At 42.5% G+C, this 17,665-nt stretch overlaps 1 protein-coding gene across 3 annotated transcripts in view; it reads left to right on the forward strand.

The window, feature by feature from the left end:
• The window catches only part of gabrg2 (gamma-aminobutyric acid type A receptor subunit gamma2), a 32,116-nt gene extending 16,443 nt beyond the window's left edge, over positions 1-15,673 (forward strand). Inside the window, exons 7-10 of one of the 3 annotated variants that reach the window (XM_062485471.1) lie at positions 5,158-5,310; positions 7,368-7,573; positions 9,331-9,354; positions 11,767-15,673. In XM_062485471.1, the coding sequence (XP_062341455.1) occupies positions 5,158-5,310; positions 7,368-7,573; positions 9,331-9,354; positions 11,767-12,048 (665 nt within the window). In that variant the 3' untranslated portion in view covers positions 12,049-15,673. The remainder of the gene's footprint in view (positions 1-5,157; positions 5,311-7,367; positions 7,574-9,330; positions 9,355-11,766) is intronic. The other 2 variants (XM_062485472.1, XM_062485473.1) reach the window with 2 other exon arrangements.
• Positions 15,674-17,665: the final 1,992 nt, after the last annotated feature.

Raw genomic sequence — 17,665 nt, forward strand, 5'->3', positions numbered from 1 at the left:
ACAAATGGGATGATGAATGACGTGGGCCAGGGATTCGTGGATGTTGCGGTTGTTGACTTATCTTTGCAAGGGTCGCTTGGCCATGTTTTTCCATGGATAGATGAAAGGCTTTGGCCCCCCTCGACGTGTGTCTCTTGGCGCTGTGATACTAACGAGGGTGTTTGTCCTGGAGAAACCACTTAGGGGGGCAATATTGTGACCGTGTTGCTGGAAGGAATGGGAGATTTCCCCTGCAGCACTGTGATAAGGGCCAGCGAGCAGGTTTGATAGAAGTAATCAAAAGCACATTAAGGGAAGCACCGTGAGACAGACCCACAGGGTGACCGAGGAGAGGGGCCGGCTCAAAGTCTTTCTGTCAACCTGTCATAAAAGCATTACAGGCTTGACAAAGAACTGTTGGGTGAAAGAACCGAGTGATTCTGTTCACGACAATGAAACAATATCACAAAACATATAAAACACGATACACCTATGACATACACATATCTAATGTTGAAGTACCCACAAGACTGGCCTTGTGGGATAAAAATGTGGACAAGTCTATTTACTGTATAAAAAACTGTGATTCAGAAGGTATGACATTGCACTGCTGTCAGTAATCACCCTCCATTTGTCAGTCAAGTGAGCTTCTTGAAGTCTTCAGTGAACAGGGTTACGGTGCCCCAATTAGCCCTGATGCAAGTATACTCCTGTAATAACAGAGTCCCTTCTCTGGTCCCCTCCTCCTTCTCCTCCGGGCCGACGGTAAAGATGGTCAGGAGTGGGAGGGAAAACTCTGAGTCAGCCAGAATCCCCACAGCTCCCTCTCTCCCCCGCTCCACCCTTCCACATCCTTCCTCTGACAGACTAATAAGGCCGTAATTAACACCTGGACACTGACAAAACTGATAAGTGCTATAAAAAAAAAGAAGAAAAAAAAAGAAGATATTGCTTTGGGAAAATGGGCTCTTGTTTTCCTCTCCGCTGACTACCACCTGCATATTAGGAGCTCTCCTCGTGTGTGAAAGGGAGGGAGGAAGGAAGGAAGAGAAATACAGACACCAAGAAAGGATGAATGAAAACGAACAAAAGATGTAAGGAAAAGAAGAGGAAGGGCGACGAATAGAAGAAAAAAAGGGGTTGTGTCCCCGCCCTTATGGCTTTGAATCCCCACCTAGGTTTGAGTAGAGAGTATGCGAGTCTATTTTCAGAGAAAGGCAACATCGCTGACTCTCCTATGATTCTCCGAGTCATCCTAACGACTACAGCTGCAGAAGCCCTGCCACAGGATCGTGTCAGAGGCGTAAACTAGGACACATGAATACATTGAGCGCAAGATGGAAATAAGCCCATTTATACATAGACATGAGCGTGACAGTGGTTCGTTTCTGGCGTGGCTACTGCAAGGTTTGGGTGCTGCGAGGCTAGGCTACTTTATCGAACAGGCCTTGCATGTCATCACTGAACGTTTGGGACAATCCCCAGCGATAATAGTGTGAGAATGTGGCATATTAACACATCCTTCTTGTCGGTTTATCAGTCTACCTGCCTGTCTGTTTACAGCATCTATCTAGCTGTTGAAGCGTGTGGTATTCCGACACGATTGCAGAGTGTAGTTGAACAGGCCGGCTCTCTTCTGTTCCACGCTAACTCTAGAGAACACGAAAATGTCTTCACTGTTGAAGCTGCAGGTATACGGTTTGCCTACGCTAATTAGATCTTGTCGTTTTTGAATTGCAGATTATTTTCATATTTTTTTCCCCAGCCACATCCAAGATTAGACTGTGTTCATCAGTGCTCTGATTGCTCTGAAAATATGAGTCTTTCCTAAACCACTTCAAAAAGATAAGGGAAGATACCAAAATAAGGTGTATTAAACATGGACTGGACATGCAATCGGTGTTGACGAGCCCAGTAATAGGTTAGAGTGAACAGGACACCCTGATTGCCCCCATGATTGTCACTGTTGCCAAAGATGTCCTTAAAATGGGAATGCCAGCTCTGTCCGGAACCGTTACTCGAAATCTACCATTAGACTGAGTCACAAATGACCCCTGACAGGTCGGAGCAGAGCCGGTCTGTCAGCCTGTCAGCACATCCACCCTGACCATTGGATGGCCAGCATGTGCCTCCACATTCTAGCCCGCATGTCTCCATCACACCAATTTACGGAGCCTGAGATGGCGTTTTTCTTCTGCCAGAGGTGCTGTGGAGCTTTCCTCTTGGTCAGCAGCCTAAACCACCATTACCATATTTCCTTTAACAAACTCAGCCCTTGGCAATATGCAGCAACATTCCTGGGAATGATGTTTCAGCAGTTCCCGCACCACCCTATAAACCCTCCTTTTTTCATTTAAAAATGGAAAAATGGAAAGACATATTTACTCCTGTAATCTTGTTTTGGTGGGTTGGAATGAGCACGGGTCTGTTTCATGTGTGTAATTCGGTTCGGCATTCTCTGAGGCCTCAATGGTGTGCTCTGATGAATGATCTTCCCCCACCAAGTTATTATTGCATTCCAGAACTCTATGGAGAGAGAGACGAGATTACATCTGTGAGGTGTTTACTAAATTGCCTGCACCCGGAAAATGTGGAATACTAATAAAAATACTGGAAATAATATCTCAACATAAACAATGGCTTCAATTTTCTGTTTTAGTTTGCACGGCATATTTCCCATTCCACCCCGTACTGAATTTGCCATGCAATGGCAAGTCACTCTCATATGTTGTCTTATTGTAGAAACATCAAAGCTAGACACACCTGCTCAACATGAAAACAAATTAGAAAAATCACCGGAAAAAATACTTGGGAAACAGGCTTCATTAACAACCCAACTGCATTCAAGCTTAGCTTAAGCCTGAGCTAGAGAGCCCATATTTGACCACCTTTCATATTCTCTCTCACGTCGGAGAGCTTTGTACTTTCTGTCAAAGATAAATAGATATATAAATATATCACAAGAAATGGTAACCCACCCCCCAAGCGCTCCCCCAGTAGAGAAGCAAGTCATGAGCTCATTCCCATGGTGGAAAGATAAAAGGAGCCCAGGCGTGTTCACACCTACGCCATTTGTTCCATTATCTGTCTGGGCTGACAGATGAGAACTCCTGGCAGAGCACAGCAGAGCTAGGCAGCTTTGAGGCCTACGTATGCTGGGCTCTCATTAGGAGGAACCAAGCACCAGGCATCAGGCACAGGACCCTTTGATGTCCTCCAGCCTGGAGAGAGATGCGCGGGGAGCCAGTCTGCCGCTGCTGGAGCTAGCAGGCTGCTCTCACTCCCGCATCCGTCGAGGGAGCGTGAAGTGGCGGGGTTCTGAAGGTCGTTTCGGTTGCGGTGCATTGTTGTGAAATGCATTTGCAAATTCACTCAGGACGAATGAGAACAACGTGGTGTTAAGGTGGCTCTGTGCTTCTCAATGGCATCACATCTATTCTGTGTATTAGTCCTTGAGAATAATGTGGAATTGACACCTGATAAATTGACATATTTTAGACTTTGCTTTTGCGCCAACCTGCGTCTATCTACTGAACTACTGAAGTTTGGAATGATATGGAATTAAGGGTTATGCTGTGAACACGTTTATTATTATTATTATTTATGAGGACTAATACCTTGTTGTGGTCAGCAGGCAACAGGCTAGCCAAACAACAAGAAAAAAGTTAAGCTCAGTCTACTGCTGTACTGCAATTCGTTATGAAAGCTGAAACAGCTCATTACTCCAGGAGGTGAAATAAGGGGGTCCGCGTTTGTATGTGTTGGGGACGTCTCTATCTAGAGAGCAATGTTCCCTGTAATGACTCTCACAGACAAACTGACAGAGCCATGCAGCGTAGGTGTCTTGCAGCCTATACGAGGCCCTATGGCAACAACCCATCATTATTAATAGAACGAGGTAATGGTATGTAGCAATTGCCATGCTGACCATGCTGAAATAAGTGTATTAACTGGCTGTTTCTCAGCTGCCTCTGGGCAAGTTTCAGGTCTCGGCTAATGTAATGTTAATAAAAACAAATATTCAACCACAGACCCCTGAGAAGCGAACTTAATGTGTCTCCTACACCTATTACTGAGCAGGCCTGCCGCGTCAGCGGAACAGAGCAGACACAGGAACGTTGTTCACTGTCGCTCGGAGTTCGTTATTTCAGGATGCTCTTAGTGGTGAGGCGATCAGATAATCAGTGTGAGATCCCTCTCTCAGACCTGCTATCTCGACAACAACCCGACTGTGTGCAGACACGCACGCATGCACGCCAATGGTGGACAATTTGGGATTGTTGCAAGGTAAACAACCAGGTTGCCAAAATAGCTTAGTACTTCATGAACACACCCCAGCTGTTCCGCTCTCAGCTAAACTGTTCTTCACATTGGCAGAATGGAGAAGGTACACACAAGCTGTGTACCTTCCAGGCTACCAGTCTCAAACAGTGATGGACGGGGGATTCAACGCAGCTACTCTTGACATGGTGTGAAACAGCGCTTTGGCTGTACGGTCGCTGCATGCTAGTGTGCAACACTGTAAACCGACACAGGCCCACAGGAACGAATCAGGCAGGCAGGGAGAGAGAGAGACCTCTCTCTGTCAGGCTGGCCAGAAATATCGGTTCTATAGGAAAGAGGTTGTGCTCTTGTTTTACTAGTAGTGGTCTGGATGTTGTACAAGGAGACTCCAATGTGTTTGAACAGAGGTAGACCCCCAGGGGAACCTGGACGTGTCAGGTCTTGGCCAGAGGATCATCCACCTCCTAACACTTGCCATCTGGCTGGGTCAGCAGGGCGAGGAGCTGTTTGGGGGGATTGTTGACAGGACGGAGTTGATAGAGGTGTTTGATTGATGAGGAGGGTCGAGTCAGTCTTCCTTGTCCACCGTGAAATTAGGGAGCAATTACTGCTCCCGACGCATGTGTGTCTGGCGGCAGATGACGTTGTTTGGGTGTTAATACGCAACGCTCGTTTCAAATGCATGTTTGCCCTAGTGTTTTGCGTCTTTTCCGCAATCCTCCTTTTATCCACGCGTCCTACATTTTTCCGACTCTTTCTAATCGTTCCATATGCTCGCCTTTCCAAATGCACATTTGTCCTGACAGTTTGCCTCTCTTCGGGAATCGATGCTTCAGCCGCACTGCATCGTTAACCGTGGCTAATGTTTCCCTGCGCTTGTCTTCCCTCTGGCAGGAGACTACGTGGTGCTGACGGTGTTCTTTGACCTGAGCAGGAGGATGGGCTACTTCACCATCCAGACCTACATCCCCTGCACCCTCATTGTTGTCCTCTCCTGGGTCTCCTTCTGGATCAACAAGGACGCCGTGCCCGCTAGGACTTCCTTAGGTGAGGAGACATCCCTTTATAATACCTCAGTGACTGTGGCGGTTGAGACGGTAAGTCATGGTAAATATGTATGAGGCTCTGCAGCTGTTTCGACGCGCCGCATGTCTGTGGCTTTTAAGTAAAGGGTTTGCCTTGAGCAAACACATGATGGGTATGTTTTTGCAGAAATACACACAAACAGAGAACAAATAATGATGGGTACTATTATTATCTGTTTTATATTTAATCAGTGGGGGTTCTGCCAAGGCATTCATTTCCCTAATCCCATCCAACCTAGCCAAAACCCTAACATACGTTGCAGGATCACAGTGGTGTTCATTAGCAATCTTGCCCCTAATTAATCCCTCTCTCATCACTACAGTACATAAGACCTGTGGTGAATCAGGCCAGCCTCTCTCCTCTCAGAGACTGCAGATGCTTCAGAATATAGTCTGTCTTCATTATATGAGGCCATCCCGGCACATATGTATGTTATGCATGTCTTAATGAGTGTTAAATTAAATATCACAGCAAGAAAGATGCCAGCTTGGCAATTTTTTTGCAGGTGCCAGCTTTTCTTAAGGTAAAAGCAAGTGGTTAAGACAATTTGAATGGAGTTTGTTGGCATTTTAACCCCTGCTTGGTTTCTAAAGTGGAAGATGGCCGGAGAGAATTTTCTCATCCAATCACAACGTAGTTCCTTAGTCAGCTTCTTGAAAGCCTGGGATGATCTCAGTCTTGACCTTACAAGCACTGCTGAATGTAAAGCAACCGTGTTGTAACATATCCAAAGTTAATCTTATCACATTTATCTATGTACTGCGCCAAAATGTCGTCATGACATTATAAATGTGACTGAACATGGTCGCACTCATTGTGATCTGCAACAAACTGCACACATGTTCAAATATTTTACTTTCCTCATGGAAGATAGCAGAAAGGTAGACATTGCTGGGGATTAATGGCTGTGACATAATTCTTAATCCTTCAGCGCCATCCAGTAAAATATCACAATCACTCCCCAACCACCCCCTGTTGGGAATGCTGCAACATTAATCTGGGGCCAGGAAGATGAGTCTCATGTCAAGTGAAAAAAAATACAAAATTACAAACAAATTATTATGTGATTAGCTCCCTCGAGATCTATTTCAAGAACCCCCATGTTGATAAGATGTGTTGGTTTTATATCTATTCGCTGGCTGCAGTCAGCACTGTCGGTGTACGTTTCCACAAACGTTTTCATGGCCCTGTGCCTCCCCCTTATCCTCTGCAATGGTGACAAAGAGCACAGCAGATGGTTGATGGGTAGACTATTGACAAGACTGGATAAGGGCGAGCGCACAACAGTTGGCCGATGTTCCTCGCGGGGAAACCGTACGTCACATTGCGTCAAGTGTTGGCAATTAACCCGACTCTGTATTTCATAAGCCTCTGGTTTGTGTAATCCAGCACTTTAACACTCTCTGTGCCTTCATGGAAATAAATCCGTTATTGTGACTGAGGTGGCCTGTTTCCTTGTCATCCTTCTATGAGGTGAGAAATTGTGCCCTTCATGGATTATACATATGTTGTACACCATAGGGAGCGTCCTTCCAAGTTTCCCCCAAGTTTTCTCCCGGTCAGAATACATTTGGTATTGAAAAGCGGCGAGCGCGCGATGGTGGCTCTCATCTAAATGTAAAACTATTCCACCATTTGTGTACTGTACTGTTTTTAATTCCATTCTTATTCAGGTCAGCCGGTCTGAAAATCCTCTTGGTGAATAATCACAGGAAAGAATATTTTTAGGTAGAGGGGAACTGTTGGGGGTTGTCGTTGGCTCCCTCCCACATCTGTGGGAAACTAGGAGTAGTTAGGCAGGTACTGAACAGAGCGGTATGTGCATACAGTACAGAATAACAAAGGACATTCATTGCCCTTTCCATTACATTCTCCCGCACACCAACGCTGTTCAAAGTCCTACGCTACATCAAGTCCCTTGAATTCGAAACGAGAACGTGTTCACCGCATCTGGTGTCACCTTTGCCCCCACCTCGTGTGACTTTGGGGACCATCTGTTTCCTCTGTGTCACTGACAGGCATCACCACGGTGCTGACCATGACCACCCTCAGTACCATTGCCAGGAAGTCCCTGCCGAAGGTGTCCTACGTAACCGCCATGGATCTCTTTGTCTCCGTGTGTTTCATCTTCGTCTTCGCCGCCCTGATAGAGTACGGCACGCTGCATTACTTTGTGAGCAACAGGAAGCCCAGCAAAAACAAGGACAAGAAGAAGAAAAACCCGGTGAGTGACTTTTCTAGAACCTTCCAGGCCTAGACTAGAAACCGCTAGTCTGCCTTTAACTACGTTTACTGTCTGGAAAAGCACACAAGCTGTGACACTTAGGGAAAATAATGATGGTGCCTAAATAGAGAACATTCTGATATCCCAATGTCACATTTTGACAGATATGCACTAAAGAAGAATTCCTATGTTTGGTCTGCCGAGCGCAGTATTTTCCTCCGAAGCATTCTGACCCAATTTTAGAGAAGCAACTTTCAACAGCCTTAACATCTGTCTTCGACCGCAGAGATACATTACATCAATATCTCTCCCATGGAAGTCCCACCATGTGTGTTGACCCAAGCTCCACCTTTTACTGATTGTATTGCACGATGGTAAGCCAGCGTAATGCAGGCTGTCAGACAGCTTGGTGAGGTGGTATTTTCTCTGAAGCAGATACAACAGTATTCTTGAGGCGACCATGCAGATGCAGTAGGCCCGAGGCTGTCCTTAATCCACACCACATCTGTTACGGCTGGTGTTTAGACCCTTTTACATGGACCTGGGAATGTCTTGTGTGCTCAACAGTCCACTCACCATAATAGCTTTTAGCTTGTGATGTTCAAAGGCAATGGTAGGTTTCCCTACAAGCAAAGATCTAGGATTATCTTAACTAACTGAAGTTCATTAGGAAATTGAACTTGAATCAATAAAACTGACTTCTCATCCCCAAACTTAACTAAATAAAAACATTCTGACCCAATTACTCCTACTAGTATTACAAGTACCTACTACTATTCACTAAGATGGGAATTGTACTAGTCCATAACTTTAGATTTGCTTTGTGATGTAAATGAAAGAAGGATTACTGAATAACTGTGGGACTCTAATGCTTAGTTTACATCTCTAAGGGAACGTTCTTGATGAGGTTGATTTACATGGTCTGCCAAAGATGCAGATGCCTTGACGCAGGTCCTTTTGATCTAGATTAATAGTTCAGAAAGTATTCTCCTTTAATTTCTTTTAGGTTTGTCCAGTACAAAATGTCCACCATAGCAAACAGTAGCGCCCTATTTTAATGTGATGGAGTTCAGAGATTTATATTATGCATGAACACAACTGTTTATTTATGATCTTTCTGGTAAATGTATGCATACTGGAACTTATAAAGCATTCCATTTGGACTAATTGCTTCATAAACAACATCATGAAAAGAAAGACGTAATTTAATAAATCCTAAACAGGTCTTGCAAAAAACTATCTACAAAAAAATATATGTTGTCAAAAATGTATCTTTCTATATCTTTTCCCTGTTTCTTAACAGTATGTGTGTCTGGTCCAACAGTATGTATTTAAATTGTATTCTCTTTTTACTGCCACAAATGACCTAAAGTTGCCGACATGATGTACTATGAAAATGTTTTCATAACACATTAGCAAAGAGTCCCTTTGTCTTGCATTAGTACAGTATTATAATTGGCCAACAACAACATGTCTAGGATAAAAATAACCTTTCAGTAATTTATTTCAAGTTTGTATCATGTATGTTGTGCATAGCGCGTAGACTACAGTCTGATAAATATGCTGTTGAATGTGATGTAGCCCCACCATGCATATTCCTCCTGTGTGCCTGTGTGTCAAAGTATGATATTCTCTCGCCACTTTCAGTTCAGCAGTACTGCTGTTGTTTTGACATTCTCTTTGTGTGTTTGTTTCTTTTACATGTGCTCCTTTTTTTGTTTATTCTCTTTCAATTCCATGTCCTGTTTGGACAAAAGCTCCTCCGGCTCTTTTCCTCAAAGGTATATTGCCTGTGTCTGCGTTTCAACTGTTGACTGCATGTGTCTGTTGCATTTTTCCTCTCCGGCCTAGCGTACATCACTGCTAACTGCCTGTTCTGGATTGCCCCTTTTCTCAAACAAAACTTTTAGCTCAGAATCTCTTCACACTATCAGAAAACCAGGGGCTGCGTAGTGTGGAGGCAGCTAGACGGACTTGTGTGTAGCGATAGCAATTTCTGCTCTCTCAGATAAACATCCAACACATGTCCAGAGCAAAGGAACAGACCAGCCCACAGTATATATATATATTTTCTCCTCCATTTTATTTTGCCTTTATCTGTCTCACTGCTGCTGTTGTAAACCCAGTAATATAGTGGTGGCTTTTTCTCTCCGTCACTGTAACCTCTACCTGTGTGTTTGTGGGGCTTTTCAACCTGACACGTCCTGTAGTCAGCAGAGCCTTAACAGACTGAAATAGACAACCCCTTTTAAACTTTGTGTTTAAGTCTAATTAACGTCTTAATGACTACTCTCAGCAGATTTAGCTGGGGTAATCTTTACCCTCGATCCAACAGGGTAGAAAGGAGTTATATTACTGCTGTAGTTAGGAGAATGTTGCACTTCCAAACACCTCCTGCATCCATGTGGAATGCCAAATTTGGCAAGAATGAGTTTCGACTGGACTATCTACTTTTAGGTTAGTGACACACATCTGCCATTTATGGAAACACTGCTATGACGATCTAAATGGAAAGCTTAGTGCAGTTTTGATGAGGTCATCAGGATCCACCATGGGATCCTCTGTGTTTCCAAACGTTGAGAGGTTGTCTACTTTCACCCGGTTAAAGCTGCGTTGCCACTGTGTTGTCATGCCAACCCCCCTGGCCGGCTGTGCAGCAGGATCTGTGTGTGCTCCTTCTGCTTGAGCTGCCACGCGCTTCCACTGCAATCTGAGAACAGAGTCACATGGCCTGCTTTGCTAATCCCCCTCGCTGCTGTCAATCATTCGGACTATAAAGTGAAAGCCAACCAATCCGTCTTTTACATGTGGTTATGTATCGTTTTTAAAGGGATGACAAGCACCCTTGTGTACTAGTGCTGGGCAAAATTGTGCTGCCGGGAATGAATTAGTGTTCAATCAGCGTTTACAGCTTGTTAAGGAACACATGCTCTGAGCAATCATTCCTTATGGTCAGGATGAATCTGTGTGTGATATTATTGAGATAAACACTACAGTTATCTTGTATTTTATCCTCTAACAACAGTGGCGTTTAGTTCGTGTAGTGTACTGTATTATGAGCCTTACGTTTTTTTTTAAATGTTTCTGTTGAAATCTGCAAGGTCAGCCAAACTTACACACCCAAAAGTTAGCAGAGGGAGAATTAATCTTTCAAAGAGCCGGAATTCCAATTTGTGCAAAGGTTACATGGCCTTCTGAGATAAAAGCCCATGAAAACGCTCAATTTGAATACTAATTGTCTCTCCTTTGACTGACATAGCAAATGACATGCTGCTGTCACTGTCCTATTTCAAAAAGTTGCTTTAAATTTAAGACCGTGCCCTCCAGTGGTGTGCTGGTTAGGAAGGGAAATTTATAATAACAAGAAGAGTAGAAATAAGGAACATAAGCCTTTCAAAGAATGTCTCATCCTAAAGCATGCAATAGGTGCGTCATAAACCATAATGGCATCTCAAATTATGTCATAAATGTGTGTAATTCACATAAAAGAGATTATGTTCATCTAGGGGCGGTCGGGATACTCCTAGTGCGTTCCTGTGACGCAAAGCAGCAGAGTTGAAAATGGGTTGCCCAGCACTAGCATCATTGAAATGCTAAAGAAATCACAAGAAGCTACTAACTCCTAATGCTGCTCCGAAACTGGAGTGACCACTGTAATGTGCATCAAGAATGTGGTGTGTATATAAAGCTCAGATATCAGATATGAGAATGGATGGACTTCACAGTCATTCCGACAGTCTGGAGCACATTAGTTATGTCAAAGTTACACCGACTCACACGGATACCTAGCCTAAACAGTCACTTGACAGGGTGAGACAGAGTTGAGTCATCCTAACATATGTCGCTCAAATCTCCTTCATTCATCATGTTCAACCGTGTGGTCAGAGAATTTGAATAGGCTACATACCATTCTCATGCCTGATACCTCAGTCTGATGATGTACTAATATGGAGAGAGAAATCAGACCAGTGTCTGTTATAAGCTGCATGAATTCAAATAACAGGGTTGCGTTATTTGTTTGGGGTATTCTTTCTTCCTGACATGTCATTGGCAAGCTAAGGTGCAAATTACCATTTCCTGCTGACTAACCAAAATGAAAAAAACAAAATGCCCCAAAGCAAGAGTAGGTCCCCTGGGGTGGGGAAAGTCCCCAGTCGTAGGCTGCGATGGATCACTGTTCTCTCTGTCCAAAGCAGACCCCGACGGTGGACATCCGTCCTCGCTCGGCCACGGCCATCCAGATGAACAACGCCACGCACATGCAGGAGGGCGACGAGGAGTACGGCTACGAATGCCTGGACGGCAAGGACTGCACCAGCTTCTTCTGCTGTTTCGAGGACTGCCGTTCCGGGGCATGGCGACACGGGCGGTTGCACATCCGCGTGGCCAAGATAGACTCGTACGCACGCATCTTCTTCCCCACCGCGTTCGGTCTCTTCAACCTGGTATACTGGGTCTCCTATCTCTATCTTTAGGTCCAGGGGTGTAGCCAGCCTTAGAACATACCATACATACACTTTGCTCCAGCAAGACAGTTCATGAGAAAGGGGGGGGGCCCACTGAGTTTTTGTCCGTTCTTTCTTTGATTTTTGATATCATCGTTTAGTTACTATGTTTTCTCTGAATCATCTGTTCCTGGGGATGAAGCAAAAGTTGTAGCAAAACCAACCAAGGCATGATGGGGTCTGGAGTTTGATAGTGTAAAACATAATTCTGCTTGGGGTAAGCAAGACTCTGAGTTCAGTTTTTCTGCATGACTGTAGTTCCCAGATTCCTTATGCATTGTCATGGTTTCTTCAATTCACCAAGATATTATAATTTGTCCACTTCGAACCTTCATTGCTTAGGTTTTGTTTTTGTATTACATTTTTTGCATGGAAAGTGACTTCATTCCTAAAGCTCTGAAAACAGGTGTTTTCTGAGGATGCGTGTGCTGATTGGATGAGAAATGGTCACTTCCGGATTTTTCTTTATCTTTTGTTCCCATATTTGACAGTACTAGTTATTGCTCTCAATTCTAATTTATGGCTGTATTATGTTAACCCATTACAAACCAGGATAGAACATGACAAAAAATCGAATGCACTTTAACAGATATATTTTAAACAGTAAATATGATTTTTGACGTTTACTCATTAAGTTTGCTTCAACTATATGATTAGCACACTTAAAAATAATTATATTTCACGTGTGGTCAGAGAGATGGAAAGTTTGGTTTATGTTTAATGGTCAACTGTACAAACGTTGTATATATTTTACTATTATGTAGTGGTTTATATTTATTGCATGCACCATTCAGGCCAAAAATTGACCAATGTGTTAAGGTCTTCTACCGTTGGCTATGGATACAAAATGAGCACTGTTGGTCATGACTCCAGATTAAATTGTAAATTTTTTAGGGAAAGTAGAAAATGAGATGATCCAAATGCTCTCAGCTTTTGTCTTATAAAGTTGAGCATTATCTCTACATATGTATGTGAGATGATAGTTCCCACACTTTTACATAGTTTCATTTTAATGAATATTATGATCTAATAGACTGCACTGAGAACATCAGATTTTTTTTAAACCATCTTGCTATATTGGCAACCATCTCCACAAGGCACAACAGATGTTCAGATTTTTAGTACTGATGGCATGGGGAAAATACCAACATTGTTTTTTGTTTGTTTGTAACAGCTATCCGTCCCCCTGTTTAATTTGATCAAAGGGATTTTTTTTATCAAATAGATTAGTAAAACATAATTGCTTGTTTCTCTCACCTAACCTATTTGCCCCCAGTAGAAGAGGACACACAGTCCAGTCGTTATATCGATGCCTATATAATTTAGGCTTTCGTGGATGTCAAATGTAACCCAGGATCAATTAGACCGTCATGGTCATCCTTACATCATCAAAAAACGGCAACCTTTTCACACACTTCCTTTCTCCCGCGTTAGTAATCCATCTACAACAGGAATATTGATGCACTCGGCCTCGTCAGTGAGATGAAAGCATCTGCTTGTAACCAGACCAGATGCACAAGCCTTACTTCTTAGAGAATCACTGTGGAAACGGAAGTGATCTGATCAGGAAAGGGGTCCAGGCTCCAAGTTTAAGAATCTTGCTTTGCATTTGATATGCATCATTGCAATATAGTTATATCTTCAACAATTTGAATGTCAACGTAAAGTACAGTGCAGACCAAACTACAGCCTCCTACTCAAAACGTAATTAAGGAGATGTAAAACATGCACCAAGACTATATTATGTACATATATCACAAATGAAAAGCAGCAGGTATACATTTCATGATAGTTTAAGACACATAATGGTCAATAATTATAATTTCACATTTCATGTGGGATATTGTTTGTTTTTCTAATAAGTATTTCCCTGGTTAGGAGGATCCTAAGAACAAGAGATGGAGAATGTCTTGTGTGAGCAAACTGATAAACACTTTTGTTCAACGTGTAGTGAGTATGTTTATCTTGTTAATCTTGTGTTTACTATGTTGTGGTCTACATACAGTAGTATCTTATGGCCTATTCAACTCGTTGATTGAATGAATGGCTACAAAAGTAGGTAGCAGAAAGTACCTGCAAAGCCTTTAGTGACACATTACTTTCAGAGATCCTACTGTGATGTTAAGCTAGCTGTACCTGAGACACTGAACAGATCGGCTCATCTGAGTGAATTTGCCATCCTCAATGCATCTGGTGTTTCTTATAGGGTTGAAAGAGTGAGGCCAGCAACCTGAAATGTGCCAGGCCATGGTCAGTGTTGACAGTGAGTCATATTCAGGTCTCTTAGCTCTGTGAGCTGCAGTACCTTAGCTAAAGCTCATTTCCTATGTTGTATTCAGTTGTACTCTTAATTGTATTCTATTTATGGCTTATGTCGAAAAGCTGTCGCTCGGTACCTAGTCTTGTCTTAAGTGTGTATGTATTTATATTACATGTATTTTGTATTCATTTAGGTATTTATTTATTTGTTAATTTATTCTTTTCTAGAACCTTGGGAAATACATGGGTCGATAGTTTATTGGTTTGCATTACTGTATAGTAGTGTAGGAGAATGTACGGTGTGGAAAATAACTTTAAGTGCCAAACTTAACACACGTTTGAATACAGCATATCCTTTTGGAGACAAGTTAGGTGTTCTTTATGTATTTCTATTTAATTTATTGTTTGGGTGGTGATGGAAGTTAATAGAGGAAAGGTACTTTGTGAGCATACAGTCTCCAACTATTCAAGCACTCATCACACAGATAAATCATCTGAATATATATGTAACATGCAGATAAATATCAAAGCACAGGTTCACTACCTTAACCAGTGAAGAATGAATAGGCATATCCATAGGCATATCTAAGTATCATTATGTGTTTTGTCGAGCACAGTATGGTGATTAAACTAAATTTTAACTTGGTTTATAAAGCCCCAACAACAACCAGTCATCCAAGCTAGAACGCCCATTCAGTATTATTGATTGTGTTGGATTTACATCAGATTTACATTATTAATGTCTCTTTACCTGGTTTTCATGAAGATGCAAACATTGTATATTCCCTAGAATTGAAACATACATGTCATGTCACACGACACACATGTCACACACACGTCATACGTGATGGCCTACTGATAGAACCTAGAGCTCACAGAGAGTTCTGGAACGTTAGGATGGTGTTGGTAATCCCAATGTCTTGGTTTGATTTTTATTAATTTTACTTGGTCCCTGCTTTTGCCCATAGCTGCATCTTGTGCACTTCATCCAGTTTTAGATTTCATTATTTTACTTGGAGGGAAATACAAAATAAGTACTATGTGAAGAGCACATGTAAATAATTTCTATTGTTATATATTTTGTCAGGCTGGAGAAAAAAGACAATATATCACACCGTCATTGCAGTACTGGGTAACAGGCATCCAAAAGAAAAATACATCCAATCTGAACTCCATTATAATGTTAATTGTTTGCCATCTATGTATATTTCTTGAGTATTGTACAAAAGGGACACTGTTAGGGTCTGCATAATATACTATATGTACTGAAAAAATATCCTTTTCATGAGGGAATTGCACACAGCTGTGGAATTTTACAATAAAATGATTGCATTCATCAGTGTGTGTGGTTTTTATTCCTTAAGGGATGTACATAGGTCAAGATAAGGCATTAGGCAGTTTTACATCCAAATACGACACAGAGTTTCAACTAGCTTGAGATGGGTTTGGATTTGAAACCAACTCTGAATTGGAGGTGCTCCAAGTCTACCAGAACTTTAACAAACAACAGATGACACAGCATATTGTGAGTCATGTGAGGTCGCTCTTTGTGGTGTGGTTGATTGGTCAGTGATGAGGACAGGGTAGTTTGATGTGTTCCAAGAAACAGGGCTGTCTGACATGAACCCCTGCCCTGGCACCTGGCCCTCCGCTGGGTGAAGTCACAGCTGCTTGGAGATGGCACTCAATCCCCCTGGTTATTACACAATGAATGAGCCATCAAAGTAGCCTTTCATCTGTTCTGCTCGAGGACCCTGGAGCCACGGTATCAGGACCCCTTATAAATAATGCATCCCCTACTGTTTATGCTGTAACTGCACTCCTCAAATACTATCATAGAAATCACTCCAGTCGGAATCGTGTCATGTGCATCCAATACAAGGTGAGTGAGTTGGGAGTAGGAGAACTCTCTTTGAATACAAGTAATACCTGAGCCAACTGTCCATTAGGAATTTGGTCCCAACCCAAAAATATAGGTGGCCTAGCATACTGTATGACAGAGAATCTCTTTTTATTGTATTGTTTTTCATATCGTATACAATATCTAAGGAGAGCACAACTAAATCCCTGGCCAGTATTAGAGTTATCATAATACTTACTAATTGTACTCTATACTAGTATAGAGTGCAATTCAAATCATGAACCTTTATAAGGTAGATAAACTATCTCATGATGCAATGTTCGAAAACCTATTGGTTTTGATGATTGAATTTTCCTGTACTTCAGGAGTACTGACTGAATTTTGAAGTGTTTGACCAGCAAGGGACATAACCTGTCACACTTAACAAACCTGTGTGTGTGTGTGTGTGCATGTGTAGGCTATGTGTGTGTGTTTTTTGCTTACAGTGGTTAACCCAAAATGATTTAGCTGTAGCAAGAGGGTCTGCAATAAACTGTCCTCACTCACACAATAACACCATCACATACAGCTTGGATTTGAGCTAGAAAAAGAAAGGTATGAAACAAAGCAGAAAGATGACTGCTACACACACTCACTCACTCACACACACACACACACAAGCCCTCACGACATGCACACTCAATCCATGAACACACACACATTTGGTCATTTCATCATTTGAATCAGTGCTCGACTTTAGCTTTAGTGTACTACTTCAGTTTTCCTGTATTACTTTAGTGAATCTCTCCACTGCATTCATGTTCCACATCCACACCACCCCCACCCATCACACACACATCAACCAAACCTCATAATAAACTTTAATTTCCAAGCCTTCAAAAGGCCAGCGTGAACAAATAGCGGGATTGAAGAGAGGCAAGGACAATTTAGGAGAGATTTGAGCTTTGACTTGAGTAATTAGCCAGGACTAAAAGCCTCTAGAGATCACTGACATTAAAAGCTATTAATTTGGCATCAGGCTTTTCTCTTACTCCTTACTTAGTCTCCTTCATTCGGATAAGCTTTAATTTCTCTTGGCCGATTAACGATCCAGTTGATAAATGGCAAAATTACACATCCATACATCAAACGTTTCCTACGTGGTGATGATGGATGGGTATTCTCGCACAGTTAACTTGCTGTGATGCATCACTGTTAAAGTTAGTCAGTCTGTACCGCACGGAGGAGTTTTCTTCCGGCGACAAAGTTTAGATCAGACCTCTGCTTCTCTGAGGAATCCACCCTACCTTTACATCGCGAACCGTGGAGCACTCGCCGCATGCCCCTTCGGTTTCTTCGCCTGAATTCGCATTTTTTTGTCAGCAAACAAATTGAGGAGTTCAAAGAGAAACCCTGTGGTGCTCTCCAGTTTAAAAGGCTTTCATTTTTCAGATACTAATTGAACCTCTGGCGACTTTCAGGTTTAGG

Source organism: Osmerus eperlanus, chromosome 19, assembly GCF_963692335.1.
Source record: "Osmerus eperlanus chromosome 19, fOsmEpe2.1, whole genome shotgun sequence".
In the NCBI taxonomy this organism is placed as follows: Eukaryota; Metazoa; Chordata; class Actinopteri; order Osmeriformes; family Osmeridae; genus Osmerus; species Osmerus eperlanus.